Source organism: Passer domesticus, chromosome 3 (assembly GCF_036417665.1).
Source record: "Passer domesticus isolate bPasDom1 chromosome 3, bPasDom1.hap1, whole genome shotgun sequence".
Taxonomy (NCBI): Eukaryota; Metazoa; Chordata; class Aves; order Passeriformes; family Passeridae; genus Passer; species Passer domesticus.
The window spans coordinates 61,957,016-61,974,458 of NC_087476.1; the positions used below are offsets into that span (position 1 = coordinate 61,957,016).

The 17,443-nt window shown below is 44.2% G+C and overlaps 2 protein-coding genes across 3 annotated transcripts in view; one reads left to right on the top strand and one right to left on the bottom strand.

The window, feature by feature from the left end:
* Positions 1 to 3,205, bottom strand: part of PHACTR2 (phosphatase and actin regulator 2) — a 129,097-nt gene extending 125,892 nt beyond the window's left edge. For both annotated transcript variants that reach the window (XM_064413486.1, XM_064413481.1), the window contains exon 1: positions 3,049 to 3,205. In XM_064413486.1, coding sequence (XP_064269556.1) covers positions 3,049 to 3,190 — 142 coding nt within the window. In that variant the 5' untranslated portion in view covers positions 3,191 to 3,205. The remainder of the gene's footprint in view (positions 1 to 3,048) is intronic.
* A 3,023-nt stretch (positions 3,206 to 6,228) lies between these two features.
* FUCA2 (alpha-L-fucosidase 2) lies at positions 6,229 to 16,414 on the top strand. The gene is made up of 7 exons (XM_064413487.1): positions 6,229 to 6,564; positions 8,987 to 9,174; positions 10,847 to 11,186; positions 11,816 to 12,026; positions 13,384 to 13,574; positions 14,708 to 14,816; positions 16,160 to 16,414. The coding sequence occupies exons 1-7, from the start codon at positions 6,359 to 6,361 to the stop codon at positions 16,298 to 16,300; spliced, it is 1,386 nt and encodes a 461-aa protein (XP_064269557.1). The 5' UTR covers positions 6,229 to 6,358; the 3' UTR covers positions 16,301 to 16,414.
* The last annotated feature ends 1,029 nt before the right edge of the window (positions 16,415 to 17,443 follow it).

Sequence of the window (17,443 nt, forward strand, 5' to 3'; positions counted from 1 at the left end):
TGTTGGACACATTAAGAAACTCGACTAAATTGATCCACCTTTAAGGTGGGTTTAAATCTAGTCACTAAACATGGAAGACTGCTTAAAGGTACGTAATTCAAGCAGCTTTCTGCAAGTGGCTCTGGTGGTGGCCTGAAATTTTAGAAGAGTACTTTTTTCCTTCACTCATCTCCTTCAGATGCTCTGACAAACCAGCCAGCTGCCAGCTGGGGCATACCACAATGTTGAAGTGATGCACAAGCTATGCCTGCCACAGAGGTATTGAACTTTGCTAACATTACACCTTTTCAGGGTCTAAATCCAAATTCTAGATCATGCCACCCATACTTGTGGTGAGTATCACTTTATTCCTCCTAGGAGCTTACCACATATAGAAAGACCTGACAAAACTGTGGATGGGGGTGATAGCCACAAAGAGAAATGAAATCATCTTCTATGATAAAATCATCTTCTATACTAAAAGAAAAGTGCTAGTGGTCAGCATTAAGAAAAAATCCTGAAAACATATTGTCCTCACGCACTGGATGGCAGCTAATGAAGTGAGATGTTGTGAAGGGATGCCAGGAAGTTGCTTGTGTCAGTGTGTAAGAGCAGCAGAAGAAGGAGTGGGGCTAAGGAAGCACAGGCTACATAAGCATGGGGACCACCTGAGCAGCCTCACTGCTCTATCAGGATACATACAGTACTGACCTAGAATAATAAACAGATACATGCATTTCATGAACCACTGCCAAAGCTGCTTTATAAAAAGCCATTATATTTCCCATAGCTGGAAAGGTCTCTAAAAATACTGCCTTTTAATAGATCCTACATTGAGGATGGTGGATCAGGAGGTGGTGAAATAAATGACAGTGTGAACCTCTACAGGGGCACCAACCCATCACTGAAAGAGCGTGAGGAGACATCTCAGCACCACTCATGTCAGGTTCTAGAAAATGGAAACAAGCATGCAACAGAAGCTGCCAACAGTTGCAAGTGACTCAGTCTTGGAACAAGTATAAAGCAAACATTTTGCAGGTTATTTAAAATGCAAATTGTTCTTCTATACATGCAGGTGTTGGAGCACAGGTAACATCTGATGTAAATGAGTCACCTACTTTAATCAAATGATATGGCTAGAGAAAAACATAGAAGAAAAATAATGACTCATATTGTTTCTTCACATTTCTGTCCCCATTACAGTTGTTCTCCAGGTTACTAGGGGAATGAAAAAGCAGGTTATTCTAATGGCACCTCAGTATAAAACCAATTCTCTAACCACCATATTAAAAATTAAACAGCTTTGCATCTTTAATGCATACTTTTCTTTTTGAAGACAGTATCAACAGTTGTGTGGCCATATGTATGTGTTTTCGTTGTGTCTAATGAGCAACTGGAAAAAAATATACAGGAACCAGCAAGGGAGAAAATACACAATTAAAGAAAATATGACAAAAAAAATTAAAAACAAAGAAAGCAACACTTGTTCCTTACTGACAGGAAGCACATCCTCAAAATTAAAATAAAAAATCAAGTCAGGCAACAAGGATGCTAAAATGTCATGTGTAAGAAAATACAAATAACAACACATCTTTGAAAACACTGTCATTTTATCTCCACTAGATTTGCCAGTCTCTCATAATGAACCCAGCTCATTGTCAGGTGTCTTTGTATTTAAGCCACCAACCAACACAGTCTACATTGATATGGTCTCAGTCTTGTCAGCCCCTGTGGGAATCCCCTGTGGGGATCTCTCTGGATCCAGGGGTGCTCACATCCAGTCACAGGGCATTGTTCATGCAGCACTCTCCAGGCGGTGCTGAAATACACCTTATGCCTAAAAGTAGTCCTTTTTGAAGCACAAGAACCTCCCTGTCCCAAATGTCCTTCACCATAACTTTTAAGCAGGCACGGAAAAAGGTAAAACAGAAAATCATACAGAAAATGGCACAGAGTTGTTTTTGCTAGCAGCCTCTGGCCCCATAAGCTGAATCTACTTGCTCCTATGTGACTAAGTAATTTTCATTCCCTCTCTCCTCATCAGGCGGGCATAGCTGTATACTTGATCTTCCCCAAGCAAATGTTCTGCTTCATCTTAAGATTCCCTGAGGAACAAACATAAGAGAACATTGTGGTCCATTGCAGGCCCAACCAGGCACTGCACGGTCCTGTGCTGCAGCAGAGGAGGTCCCTCAGTGCACTCTGGAGCTTCCCTGATGGTGTTTCACGGGTACCTCTGTGCAGCAGTGTGTGAGTGCATCCAAAATACCAACATCCCCAGGGGGTGTGTGTCTACAGACTTCTAGTCAACAGAGCAGGGCTGATTTGCAACTGGGCAAGAACACATTTTCAAAATGTGCTCAGCCCTACGGAGACCGGAATTTCATTTTCCTTAGCGCCCTACCTCTGGAAACAGACTGAGTAAAGCACAGCCCAGCACTTTGGCAAGTTTCAAGTCTCTGCACTGTAAACTAGGACCCTCACTTCCTCTCATTTTATACAGCAAAGCTTCTCCAAATCCTGCAGGAAGCCTGTCTGTCCCAAAGGACCAGCTTCCACCCCCAATTATCCTGTGTGCACGAGCAGGGATTCACTCCTGAAGGAAGATGGTGGGATTCTGACTTACACATTGGCTTTTCTCACCATTAATATCCCAAAGCAGATACAGGGGCACGAGGTAAAATTCTGACATGCAGTTGAAGTGTAATGTGTGAAGCAGCAAGATGAGGGGTTTTGATGTCCTGGCAATACACCCTGGAGCTTTCCTGAGACTTTTCTGCCCTTGCAGTCAGAGATGCTTTGGCAAATGGATGTGCAGCCACGATGCTATTATCAGTATTCATTCATTCATTTGTGTGAACATGGGTATAAAAGACTGGAACTCTCCAAACATCAAGGAGAAGATCAAGCACCACGTACCCCAAAAATCCACACCACTGGCCACCGAGAGAAGTCCTACATCTGGGAGAGCAGGACAGGGTATTGGCGAGGATATCTTTCCCCATATTCCCAAATTCAGCTCTGCTCCGTGGTGTCGGACACAAGGACCCTTCCCTCCCTCCCCCTTACCTGAGCCGCCCACGTTGGACCGCAGCAGGCAGGTCCTCCGGGAGGAGAAGGAGGAGATGTCGCTTTGGGAGCGGCCGCGGGGACCGGGCAAGGACCAGACGGGCAGCGGTGCTGTCCCGCTGCTCCCTGGCCTCTCAGCCATCGTCGACGGGCAGCCGAGAAGGGCAGGGAGGAGAGAAGAGGACGGAGAGAGGCGGCGAGGGAGGGGACAGGGAAAGTTTGCAGAGGAAGAGCCGCCCCTCTCCTCCGACCGCCCCGCCGGGACGCCGGCGGCGATTTTGGGTCTCTGGGAACATAAATTTTGTGTTTGCACAAGAGCAAAGCAAAGTAGGGGGCTGGGTGCGCAGATGCACCCATCCCCCAGGGTGTCTTCATGCTCCCGCCATTGCCATCTCTCGGGGGAAAAGAAAAAAAAAAAAAACAAAACGGAAAAAAGGGAAAAGAGAATCAGTTAAAAAGAGCCGAGTAACCCACACCACCACTTCTGTTTTGTGTAACAGGCTGCCCTCTCCCCCGCAGAGCCGGAAGGTTGCACAAGGCACCGCATCCCTGCAGAAGAGCCGCGAGAGAGGCGAGTCAAATATCCTCCCCAACCCATCACCTCCCTGCCCATCTTTCTTAAGGATTGGGTTGCATGTCAGAGACTTAACTAACTTCGGCAGGAAGGTACTGCCTTTCAGATCGGTCGCACAGACCCAGGCAGAAGCAAAATCAAGCTTCATGGTTTCGTTTCCTGGTGTTTTACAGAAACCCTTTTACAACAAGATGCACCTTTAAAAGGACATTTAGTGTTCACATTGCTTCTTACAGACAAGTCATATTACATTCTACCTTGAATAAAATCCTCTCTGCCCTGCAGCCACAACAACAAACACAGAAAAGACCGCGCCCTATATTTTTAATGCATCCAGAGTTGCATTATCTAGTTATCCAATGTGAAAGTTGCTTTCAGGCTGCATTTTAACAACTACGACTCTCCAGGTCTGAATCAAAACCTATCAAGCCTGAAACTTGTCCACGTGAAATTCAGTTTCTGATTTCTGCTTTCACCCAGGCAAGGGAGTGCCTTCATCTCAACGCCGAGCCCGTGCAGCTCCCCAGGCTCTGGGGTTTTGTGATCTTCCCAGCAGTCACCCTCCGCATTTGTTGAAGCAATTGATCTGGCACAGGAGTCTCGTATGTCAGCCATTAGTCAGGTCGAAAGGTCTTTTCTGCTCAGCTTCCCTCAGGGGATTGCCTTCATTATTTCCTCTTCTTCTTCCCTCTGCTGACAGAGCAGCCTGCTCCTTCCCCAGCCGCAGAGCTTTCCCAGCGGGACTGTGCTGTGAGAGGGAGAGGCACGGGCTCCTGGCAGGGCAGGGCAGGGCAGCGAGCTCCACGCTCACAGCCCTCTCAGGGGCCCGGAGGCTCCATGGCCACACAGGCAGGAACGCTGTACCCACGCTTAGAGAGCTTTTTGCAGCACACCAGTCCTGTGTTATTTACAAAATCTGACAATGCGCTATTTTTATTATTTACCCTTTACAGCTTGCATCATTACAAATGTGATTGTACACCAAAGACCTTTTTCCCCGACAGGGATTTCTGTACCTGGGTGTGTGTGGGCTGGTGACATTTTCTGGACCTGTTTATGCCTTAATCAGAAGTGCACTCATCACTGCTATTTACTGAAATGTTTGCCACTTTTCTTTTCTCTTTTTCTTTTCTTTATTTAAAGAGGTTTGTTCAAGTTCAATATTGAAATACACAGTCCCTGCTCCAAACCTCACCAAAATTTATGGCAGGTCAGCGAGCTTTGGGTCAGACCCTGACTTTTTTTAACATCATTTTTTCTTCCAAACATTTTGAGCTACAGAGCAATTGTAACTTGCTCACACTGTACAGAATGTATGCTTCAAAATTCCCACATTAAGGAGCTGTCTGCAATCCTTTGGTGTGATCAAAAAGGAGAACATGAAGAAATCGAAAGATAAACTAGAAAGGACACCATACAAGAGGTCAAAGGCATCTAAAGATTCCTTTTGAGAAGCAAAGTGACACCTAAAGTGGTGAGGGAAAAAGAAGACATAAAGTAGGTCAACAGTGAATGTAAAAGAGATATGAAGAGGCTCCTGTTGTAATATCAAAGTGCTTTGGTAAATCAGAGTAATGTGAATAGTCAGAAAGAATAATGTGCTGGAAATCACAAATGTTTTTTATCTGCCTGTAACTTATTATATTAATCAAGGTATAAAAATGAAAATATTACAAAATCATGTACATCTTGTTTTCACAGCCCTTTAAATGTTTTTTGAATTAGAGGTAGGTAACAGCTGTGGTTAATGGATCTAGAAACTGAAGCTCTATTTCCATAGAACAGCAGTAAAGTATACGTCCTTTCCAGTTGAAGAGAGATTAATTTAGCTGCCTGCTCATTAATTTTCGACTGTTCTGATGAGATTGCCAAAGGAACTTCTATTTGTGGTGCTGATCATAAAAAGTTAGTGTTTGCTGATTAAACCAAATTATTTCACAAAGTCTGTCCCATGGCAGCTGGGGGTTGAAGTAAAAACACAAAATTCAGGCATCGGGAAAAACTGGAGAAGCACCAGCACGGGCAACAAATTGCTGGAAGATGTATCTTCTAAAGTATGTGCCTGCCATCCATAATCTGCAGCACAAACGCCAAGTGTCATCTACTGAACTGAGGCAGCTTCTGCACAGGCCACGCTAATGATCGGAGAGAAATGTTTCCTTGACAGGCTTTGGGCCGCCTCTCTGCCCTGGAAGCCTCCACGTCCAAGTCTGCTGGAAGGAGCTGCACAGCGATGTTACACCCTGTTTTTCTTGGGAGGGCGAGGGAAGCTGAGCCTGTGGTCGGAAGCAGGAGGGAAGGACAAACCCAGCAGGCCGCCGAGGCCAGCTCTGGCTGCAGCTCCAGGGCTCGGGCCCGGCTCCGGCTGCAGCTCCTGCCGACGCCCTCAGGCCGCTCTCGGGCGAGGCTGACCGGGCGGCCGGGGGAGGAGCCGGCGGGGCGGGGGAAAGCACGGCGGCATGTCGGCCGAGGCATCAGACAATCACTTCATTTTCTTAAAATCCTTAAAATCCAGGAGGCAGTTTGTGGCCGAGCTGCCAGGTGGAGCGGCCCCATGGGGAAGAGCCCCCGGGCGGGGCGGGGGAGGAGCGAAGGGGCAGCAGTGCCGGCTGGACGCCGCGGGGCCTGCCCTGCCCGTGCCCCGCTTCTTTTCCCTTCCCTTCCCCGGCCCGGCCCGGCCGAGCAGCGCCCTGAGCCCCGTCCCACGGAGCCGCGTCCGGCCCCGCCGCCGCCGCCATGTCGGGCGCGGGCGGGCGCGCCGCGCTGGCGCTGCTGCTGGGGCTGGCGCTGCCCGGGCTGCCGCAGGCCCGGCCCCGCTACGAGCCCACCTGGGGCTCGCTGGACGCCCGGCCGCTGCCCGCCTGGTTTGACGAGGCGAAGTTCGGCGTCTTCATCCACTGGGGCGTGTTCTCGGTGCCCAGCTTCGGCAGCGAGTGGTTCTGGTGAGCGGCAGCCAGAGCGTTCTGCTCGCAGCCGAGCCGCTGCGGCGGACGGGCCGTGCCGGCGGGCCGCGGGCCCCGCTGGGGAAGCGGCGCTGGGAGCAGGCGGGGATGGTGCGCTGGGCCCCCGCACTGCGGTGCTTTGGGTTGGAGCCCCTCCGCAGGCTGACCACGGAGCGCAGGGGTGCGGGAAGAGCTCTGTGTCCGCCCGAGCTCACGGGCTCCATGGCGCAGCTTGCAGAGGAGGTGGAGTTTGAAGTGGTTCTGCTGTGTCTGAGCACCTGTCTGCCCGGCCCCCAAAACTGCTGCATTCCTAGGCTGAAGTGACTAAATTAAGCAGAGAGCTGGTAGAGCTGAGAGAGGTGCCTTGCAGCACAACAGTGTTGGTGAGAGGTGGTTGGTGGAGTGGCCGAAAGGGACCTCCCCAGGACCACCATGGAGGGATGGTGAAGGGGTCTCCCAGGTTATTTGTTTGGGATCTCCCAGCCTCTGGAGCAGCCTTGTGCACCTGCTGGAGCGCTGTGGGAATCCAGGAGCCCATCGCTACCCTTGCTTGGCAGGCAGCCTTGCTGTTTTCTTGTGCACATTTTGTGCTGCTGATGGCTTTCTTCTCTTTTTGTACTGTTTTACTATTACTATTATTCAAGAATGCTTTGCACTTAAGAGAACCTAAATCTCTGATCCTTCAGATAATTTTAGTTTGGAGGCACAATGAAGTCTTTGTTCTGTGAGTGTTCACTGGTTCAGGCCCTTTGCTGTAAGCATGTTTTTGCTGTCACCTTTCCATGCTCTGCCAAGTACTTCCTGTGAGACTTCAAGTGAGACACATTATTATTTGCAATATGAAGATAAGGGTAGCTTTGTGGCAGAGCCATGGCGAACCTTAATTGCAATATTTGCAAAACAAGCCAACACTTATCTAATCGAACCAATGTTTTCTGACACCTTTCTTTTCAGAATTAAGGCCAAGTGTTTCAGCAGGGTTTTAATGTAGAGTACATTTACTAATAAACTACTTTTAGAGCCTCACTCAGAGTGCTGTACTCTGATAGTGGTGTACAGGCTCAGGATGCAGCATTTGGTTTTTGACCCCAAAACTCTAATTGCTTTTTATATTCCTGTATTCTCCTATCCCATGGCAGGTGTGGGTCTAGAGCTGCTTCAGGGCCTTTGACAGCTTGTGCAGTCAGATGACTGAGGTCCTGTATTAGCAGCATCAAATGGAAGGTCACAAACTGTTGTCACCCATCCTGTGTGCCTTCCCTCAGAGCTCCACAGCCTTAGTAAGGATGTTTCTGAAACCTAATCCTGTCAGCATGGAAGTGTTCATGTTGGCAAACCATGTGGCTGTGGGACAGAAGCAAGGTTGTTACTTTTTAATTTAAGAAATTGCATACTTTGAAATCAGATGGGGTTTTGTTTGTTTTTATTTTTAAAAATTCATTTGTTTTGCTTTATTGTTGTTACTTCCTCTGCCCCTGGCTCTTTCAATGAGGAAAGCTGTCTCAGCCTCTTTCTTTTTTTTGTCCTGTTGGCTGCCACAGATTGTGTTGGTTTATGCTGAAGTGTTTTTGGGAAGCTTACAACAATATTCACACAATGGTCTCAGAGAACTGAGGCTGGAGTCCAGCTCAGGACAGGAGAGAGAAATTAATTTCAAACATTCAAATTCTGGCCCGTTTTATTCCTTCACTTACAATCTATTTTCATATAAGTCTAAATTTGACAAGAGGATTTTTGCTGCTTGGTTTCATTCATAGGAAGGTGACAGAGGTGCATTTGTAAGTGTGTGGTGTTCTTGCAGGGCAGGTTTTGGTTAGAGGACGTGCCTCTGCTTGCAAGCCTCAGGCGTGCAGAGTCTGCAGTGACCTGGTCACAGCTCTCTGCCCTGGAGCTGTGGACATTGTTGCAGTTGTGTAGAGGGCTTGGGACTGTCAGAGAGGTAAAGCTGATGATCCCCATATTTGTGAGTAGCAGGGATTGCAATGCTGGGGGCAGAGCAGAGATGCCTGGTGGCTGAGGTGTGAGACTTGAGGAGGTGAGACATGCAAGTCCAGAAAAAATGCATTTCTCGTGCCTCCTGAGCTGCTTACACAGACTGTCTGTGGTCTCTAGTACAGTTTTGGGATTTGGTTATTGACCAAATGACATGTAATTTTTCCATTCTCAAAGTGTAGCTGCTTTTTTCATTGCTTCTGAGACCTTTCCAAAGTGGAGTGCAAAGATGTAGAACATGGACAAGTAAGATAGAAAAAAATTAAATCTTTGCTAATCAGTACTCTTCTGGAGCAATTTTGTCTTATTGTCATTGTTATGTACCTCCAATGCCTCTACCTCTCAGTGTTAAATAGGAGCTGATAATTTAAGTTCTCTTTTCTTTATCTAAAAATGCATCAGCAGACATGCTTTGTTCTGTATTTTGTAGGTGGTACTGGCAGAAGGAAAAGAGAGAACCCTATGTGAAATTTATGGACACAAATTACCCACCTGGCTTCAGCTATGAAGATTTTGGTCCTCTGTTTACAGCAGAATTCTTTGATCCCAACCAGTGGGCAGATATTCTGAAGGCTTCAGGTGCAAAATATGTTGTTTTAACTTCAAAACATCATGAGGGTAAGTGGAAGCTTCGTGAATGTTGGTAATTGCTGCATTTCTGTCAAGAGGTGTAAATGCACATGACTTTTCTACCTTCTAAGAGATATAGAAAAAGTCAGGCAGGCTTACCTGCCCCACCACAGCCAAAGAGGAAACAAAAACTTCCCAAGAAATCTGCAGGTGTTTTCCTGACTCTTACACAGAAGCTGTAGCCATGGAGTATGTATTGCATATGAGGAGCAGTAGATTGTGCCACTGTTCTCTTGCTGTAGGTATGACAGACCAAAGTGGTGGTGGCAGCTGAGCTTCCTGCAGTGGCCACAGTTTATTTTTTATTTCTGTGCAATATATTGCTGAAGGAACAATAAAAGTGAATTCTGCACTGTTTAACATTTGGAGAGGTGCTGTGAGCAGACAGTTAACAAACTCCTTTGGTTTCTCCAAGGAATTTAGGAACATGTTCCAGGAGTCATCTTCAGATTTAGGATGGTATACCTCTTTCTGATGTAGTGTACAGAAGCCAAAACCTTGAACCAGATCTGTAGTTTTAGAGGCACAATTTTTTTTTAGCACTGTAATTGTAAGGTACTTTGCAGAGAAAAGTAAAGAAAAAGAAAGCTTCTGTAAGGAAATATAGTAGCAAAGAGTATAAAACATTAAGATATTCTACAATACATCTAATGAATGTTGTTGGTCCTTGTGAGATGTAGGTTTAAGGCTGGCAACTTGTGATGTGTCAATTTTAATCTCAGCTCTGACACACATAATTCTTGATCATGAATTTCACTTGGGGTGAAATTCCAAGTGGCTTCAAAAGAGCCAGGATTCATTTAGTCTGTCCAGTAGCCTTGTGCACGAATTTTTGGGTTGTTTAGTCAGTACAATTGCAAGTATCCAGTTCACAGAAATAGCACAAGATTGATTAGACAGTGAGTATAAAGGGGTTAGAAGGTGAGAGTGGAGCTCCTCTGGCAGTGGTCTAAATCTGCAGTGCAGTAGTATTTGTAAGTGGTTGTGCTGGACTGATGGATGTCTGAAAGGTCAAATCCCTTCTGATATTTAATCTTGATGTTTTAACAGCTGTTTGAGGAGTTTTTGCCTTCTCCTTATACATATACAGAATAGTTTATTGAGCTGTTATAAATATCAAGGCAAACAAAAAGTGAACATTTGCATAAGATGGAAACAGAAAAGAGGAGAACAGTCTTTGAATGCAAATGATAGCTTGGGCTTTCTGCAGCTGAGAAACAATTCTATCTTTCACTTGCTGATTGTGTATTTACAGTTCACATTTGATGTAGATGCCTCAAAAGCTGCTGTATTTTTGGTTAATTTCAGAGTTGTAGAGTTAGAGATTGCAATGTGTTGGAATGGGCCTTAAAAGTCATCTAGTTAATTTAATTGGCACATATGAATAGACTGAATAATTAAAGAGAAGGAATAATTCTTCTAAGCAGTACACAACTGGAAAATATAAATATATATGTATAAAAAATACATGGTGTTCTGATATTAAAACTACTACCATTGGGCATAAACAGGTTATAGACACACCTTATAACATGACAACAATATTATTACATATTTAATTTTTATTATTTTATTTTTTGCAACACTTCCAACCACTTTCCAGAAAGAACTGTAATGTCCTCTCCTTTTCTTCCTTATGCTCTGATTTTTCTCTTTTTAGGCTTTACTTTGTGGGGGTCCAAATATTCTTGGAACTGGAATGCTGTTGATGTGGGACCAAAGCGAGATCTTGTTGCTGAACTAGCAACGTCTGTTAGAAACAGGACTGACTTGCATTTTGGGTTATACCATTCCCTGTTTGAATGGTTCAATCCTCTCTTCCTTGAGGATGCCACCAATGCCTTTAACACAAGCAAGTTTCCAACCAGCAAATCATTACCAGAACTCTATGAAATTGTGACCAAGTACCAGCCAGAAATAATTTGGTCTGATGGGGATGGAAATGCTCCAGATACTTACTGGAACAGCACTGGTTTCTTGGCTTGGCTGTATAATGACAGGTACATAATAATGCTGGTTTAGCTCCTTATTTGAAATTTCGCTGTGTCTAGTTTGTTTCATTTTCTGTTTGTTTTTTGGAACCTGCTACTTCTGCTTAAGAAGACTTTACAAAATATTAATTCTCCTGAAATACAGAATCCGGATTTTTTCCTACAACTATCAAAGCTGGTTTTAGAAAAAGACTGGTTTGTATTTTTTAAATACATTTGCAAATTAATCATTTAATTAATCAATTAAGATGGTGTTGGCTATTCTGCTTAATCATAGTCTTCCCTAAGTATTTGCTGTTGCACAAAAACAAAGAATAGCAGGACAATTTGAGAATATGGATACATTGTTGTCATCACAGACTGAACATCTGGCAGTAGTTATGAAGTGCAGAGTGATTTCTGGCAGAGCTCCTGTAAAAGTCTGGAGCTTATTTCCCTAAGAAATTCTGATCTGGACCTTTTATTAGTAAAGCATTAGAATAGAATTCCTGACATTGCACTTAATCTTATTGTAATAAATTAATAGTACAGAAGTAATCCAAAGTGTTAGTTCCTGGGAGGGATGTGTGTGGGAAGGGATTACGCTGGCTGTGACCGCGTTTCATAGAATCAGAATAACAAAACTCCTCTGTTCCCAGCCCGGTCCGGGACACGGTGGTGACCAATGACCGCTGGGGAGCTGGCACCATCTGCACCCACGGCGGCTTCTACACGTGCAGCGACCGCTACAACCCCGGGCACCTGCTGCCCCACAAGTGGGAGAACTGCATGACCATGGACCGCAGCTCCTGGGGCTACCGCAGGGACGCGCGCCTCCGGGACTACCTCCCCATCGAGGACTTGGTGAAGGTACCGCGGGCCACGGCGGCTGCTGCCGCTCCACGTTCTCTCTCCTGGTTGTTGTATTGTGCTGTTTAACTGCTCCGTTATGTATCTATGTTTGTGAATAAGATGATTTTAATTCAATAAATTAAATTTAAATTTAATTCAATATGTGAAATAATAAATAATTTTGTTAATTTCCAGCCTTAAGGCTGGGTGGATGGAAAATCCATGTAATTCTTTATCTTTCTCTTAGTCATTTCTATAGAATGAATTTCTAGTAAAAATTCAGTCAGTTTCCCAGAAGCTGTTCTCCCTGTGAGTAACTGGCCAAGGACTGATCTGCACAGTTGCATCATTACCTTTCCGACTAAGTTTCTCTGGTAACTGCATATGCAAGCTGATGAGAAGCAAACCATTGCAGTTTCACAGCTTCTGTTTAGCAACTCCTGCTGGAAAGCTACATCGTTTCCCCTGTACAGCTAGAAACAGTTTATGACTCAGCAATAGTTTTTCTTTGTAGCAAGACACTTTCCTTACAGACATACAGGTAAACACTACCAGAAGCAGACAGCTGATATTGTTAGAACATTGATTCTCTTACTAGGCTGAGGTATTAAAAAAGATCTGAAGCCTGGGAGACTGGAATGAAAGGAAGACTGATCAGTCTTCCAGAATAATGCATTCAGTTGCAGAATTCAGCCAGTAAGGGAAAGATGGTTACTGTTGCTGTTTCTAGTGCTGTCCTCAGAAAAGACAATTTGAAATTGAAGTAACCTCTTTTCAGAGGCAAAAGGTTTGAATTAATTCAGCAGGATGTCTGCAGCTGTCTATTTCTCAGACTTATGCATCTCAGTCTGTGATCTCTGGAGGGCAGTGTGGATGTGAACACAAATTTTGTAGGCTTTGTAGGAGGCTTCCTTGTGTGTTACAGATGGTCCTGTAAAATAGGAAAGGCATCATACAGGAGGAAGGAGGAAGATGCTTTTCTAAGATTCAATAAAGTAGCAACTATTTGCTTTATTCTACTCTGGTGCAGAGAAGTCATCTGTCCTATTGCTAAAACCCTCAATACATTCTTGCAGATGTTGAAATGATAAAGAGTAGCAGAATCTGATTCTAACGTGGATTCAGGCAGACACGTTGGTGCAAGAAGATATTTGGGGCTGGTTTTGGACGTAAAAATTGACAGTAGAGCTTTGTTTTGTGGGAGCTTAAATTTTGTATTAACTTTTGGGATGAATCCCAAAGTCTCAGCATGCAGCAGTAGCACAACTCATGTTGTTCGTCATTCTGAAGCAGTACAGCAGACTTCAGAAAGTACTTCAAGTGTGTGATTTCAGTTCTCATAACCATATGCTCTGTGTGTTTAAAAACACTTCAGCAACTTGCAGAAACAGTGTCCTGTGGAGGAAATCTCCTGATGAACATCGGGCCCACCCATGACGGCCGCATCGCTGTTGTGTTTGAGGAGCGCCTGAGGCAGGTGGGCTCCTGGCTGAAGGTCAATGGAGAGGCCATCTATGGAACGAAACCATGGAGAGCACAGAATGACACCATCACACCTGGAGTCTGGTAAGGCTCCTGAAAAAAAATGCAGGCTCTGGAAAGCAGCACTAATGTTATGTGAAGCTATGCAATCCCTAATGACTTGATGCTACAGAAATCACTGTCTTAGTTTGTATGTGGTGAAGGAATGAATGCTTTTGTTAGTGTAAGTAACTGCATCTAAAATGTGTATAAAGCTGTAGGTAGAGACTAGTTTTGGGATGATGCTGAGGCTGAAAAGAAAGCTGTAAGCATTTCTTTGGTAGTCTTTTGCTTCTTGGTGTAGGCTAATCTGTTAGGTAATTCTGTTGGCTTCTAGCGGGCAACAGAAATGAAAAAAAATCTGGAAATACAAGATTGCTAAGAAGTGTTTATCTGAACAAAGGAATACTCAATGTCACTTAATGTTTAGATAGAAAGTGGGAAGATAACAGCAATTATTTGGTCACTAAATACAGTCAGTCTCTGGTCTTCCCTGTGCCCTTTTTACTTGTAGCTTCTCTTAACACATTCATGATCCATCAGGGGTCTGGTCTTGGCCCTCTTGTCTCAGTGGGTGTTTGGCCATCTGGCTTTAGCCTGGAAATGCTGAACTGTTGACTGTTTAGTAAAATCCCTTTTAAAAGCAATAAAAAACTGTAACTAAATAGGAAGGAGGGAGGGATGTTTCAGAGGAATGCCACAAGATTTCCATTGGCATAGTGATGAAAATAGTATTTTTAAAAACTAGCTATGCAAAGTGGAAACTCTGTTGCTCATACTGTTATTAAATGCTTCTAGTCTGCATGTTAGTGTATAGATGGGAGTTACCATGTTTTTTCTGAATGTAAGTTATCTGTTAACTATTCCCCATCCTGCAAGTATCTGCTTCCTACATGGCTGAGTTGATACAGTGTGCCAAAGTTACCACAGATGTTTACCTCTGAATTCAGTTCTTTAATAGTTTTCATTACCTCTAGTTTGTTGAAACAAATTGTCAAGGAACAGCACTTTATTAAAGGGCATAATTCATCTGACCAGGTGGTTATGTGTGTGAAAATGTAATTAATCCTGACTTTTCTCATCCATTTTTCCAGTCTTGAAAGCACTCTTTTATATATCACTTCTAAAGATTTACAAGGAAAAGCTGACCTGCCTTTTTGGTCCCCATTTCTAACCAGGTACACTTTCACCCCTAAGGAAGAGAAAGTCAATGCTATCTTCCTTAACTGGCCAGTCTCTGGGATTCTGGAACTTGGTGAGCCACGGGCTAAGCCTGGAGAAACACAGGTAAAAAGTGCACACACCACCCCTCCCCTCCTTCTAGGATGTGTCATATTCCATCTTGTTTATTTAAGTTTCTGGCATCTTTGGGAATGCATTGCTCTTAGGACAGAGTACTTTGGAAGAGACCCAGCAAAATGTTTGTTTTCTTTCTGGGACCTCCTTGTCACAGTCCTCTCAGTGGGACGTTTCTTGTCCAACAAAGTCAGACTGAGATGTTGCTGGGATACATTTTATCTTGCAAAATAAGAATCACAAAGAGGCCAAGGAGCAGGGGAAAAAACTGTGCCACCCCTCCTGTTTCCTGTGTAGACTCCTAACTCAGCATGACTTTTCTTTAGAAGTAGCTGTCCTCATGACTTTGGTGATACTGGAGTTGCTGTAGTGGTGCAGTTGTTTGTCAAAGCCTTGCAGGAAGGGAATGTACACAGAGGTTTTTGTTGCCCAGGGAGGCTGAAGAGCAATCAGTGTTACCCTAGATGTGCATCTTATACCAAGTGGAGGTCAGAAGATGAGGACAGTGATACCACACCTACACTGGCAAGTAGCAAGTAACCCAATGGAAGCAGAAGTTGGTATCAACTCTGTGCATTTAAGGACAGATTCACTTTGGCTTAACTCTGCTCTGGCTCATGCACTGCATGTCCATCTGCTGCTGAAATGCATTAGGAGTGTTTCTCGGGCTGCCCCCTCTGGTCTGGTTCCATATGAAAGTAGTCTGACTGGTGCCAAGACAGCTCTGTCATAGGGGAGGAGGAGTCATTTCAGAAGTGATGGAGATGCTTCTGGAATTTTAGGGGGGAAGGTACACTCTATGTGCACTAGAAAGTATTGTTCCTCAGCAGCAGAGACTGGTCTGCAGCTACTCCAGCAGGTCACCAGCTGGAGTAAGTGACAAGATCAACATCTGTGGTTTTTAGTTCTTCAGATCAGCTTTCTCTGAGATACCCGGCTGCCTTCTGTAACAAAGTCATGCTCATTCAAGACTACAAGTTTCACCATGGGAAGCAGGCTGAATGGAAACAGGGGATGCAAAGCTCTGTACTGTGGCTGCTAGATCTCTGCTTAGACCTAAATCCTACTCCAAATGCTTCCAGGAGGTGTTTATTCACTTTCTACAGCCCTAAGTCCTTCTCAAGACCCAACATGAGTAGCTTTTTCACTTGCATGATTACTTGCATATGCTTTCCCATTATCTTTAATAATTATCACTCATTTGTTGATAAGTGGCATTTTTAGGATACTTGGTGAGTAAGGTAGCTATGGATCAATAATTACTTTGTCAATATTGCACTTATAGGTACTTTGAAAAGGCACTGTTCTAACTATAGTGTGTGTTTCTATTTTAGGTGAAGCTGGCTGGATACAGGGAGCTGCTGAAATGGGTTGCCCTGGGAGAAAAGGGAATGGTTATTGCTCTACCTCAGTTGACTCCTCAGCAAATGCCATGTCAGTGGGGCTGGACCTTACAACTGACTCATGTAGACTGAGCCATACACTGCTGGAGTCCTGCCTAGCAGGGAGTGCTAATGCTTTGCGCTTTCCTATCACTGGTTTTAAACTTGTTTGACTGAGAAAGACCAATAAATTCACTTTTGCTATGAGAGGTGGGCTGTTACTAAAGGATGGAATGGAACAAACCTCACAAAGTCTAGCACTAGATAATTGATCCTCTGCACACAGTTTGTTTCTCTGGGCTTGTGTGAAACACTGAGCAGTTACCTTGACCTGGAAACTTGGTTTAGTCAGTTTCTGGCCGAGTTATGTGAAGAATGAGGTGGGGGGAAACAGGCATAGACTTTCAGAGACAAAAGAAAGACTAAAGCTCAAGCCAGTAATCAAATGCACATAAGTCAGTTGTACACCCTCTTTAATGCAAGAACTTTACCTTCCACAAAACTGCACAGTAAAACCTGACAGTTTTAGAGAAAAGAATGTCCTTTTCCAGCTGTGTTTAGCTAGTGGTAGCTGGCAGTTTCAGCTGAATAGGGTAATGTCTGCAAGAAGAAGCCTGTAAGGGTTAGGAATTCATCATAAATGCATACAGGCAATGCATATGTACATCATAATTTCTTATCATGGAAGTCATTAATTTTACATGTTCCTATTCTTGAGTAACTCCATCCATCCAGGTAAACTGGGAGAGGGTTGGGTTTTATATTTTGTATAATTTTACATGGCATAAAACTTGCCTTTTGTTTACAGCCTTTGTTTATACACAGTTACCAGGGTGCCTTCTGTGGACAAAACATATACTTCAGTGAGTAACTCTTGAAAAAGAGAAATAATCAGGAGTTGCTAGGGATCTTCAACTTTGGCAAAGAGACATTTTAAGCAGAGAGTAGACTGCATCCAACTTGAAAAATTTCCAAACTCATCATGTGTCATGATTTGTAGGGCTAGACACACAAGGTGAAACTTGCAAAGAGGAGAAGAAAAAGGACAACAAAAAGCATGAATTATTTCTGTTTCAGTGTAGAGATTGAAGGTTTATTTTCCCTGAGTAATGTTCGTGAGTGCAACATTAGTATTGTATAAGTTAAATTTATTCTTTCAACTCTGTCAGGATTGTGAGTTGATTGGATAGGTCAGGTTATTCTCCTCCCTAGTAATGTTAATACACACACAAAGTA

Excerpts from the sequence above, each read along its gene's own strand:
- FUCA2 (XM_064413487.1), top strand. The coding sequence starts at position 6,359 with ATGTCGGGCGCGGGCGGGCGCGCCGCGCTGGCGCTGCTGCTGGGGCTG. Across the intron at positions 11,187-11,815 it reads GCTTGGCTGTATAATGACAG|CCCGGTCCGGGACACGGTGG; the intron begins GTACATAATAAT and ends CTCTGTTCCCAG. Across the intron at positions 12,027-13,383 it reads CCATCGAGGACTTGGTGAAG|CAACTTGCAGAAACAGTGTC; the intron begins GTACCGCGGGCC and ends AAAACACTTCAG.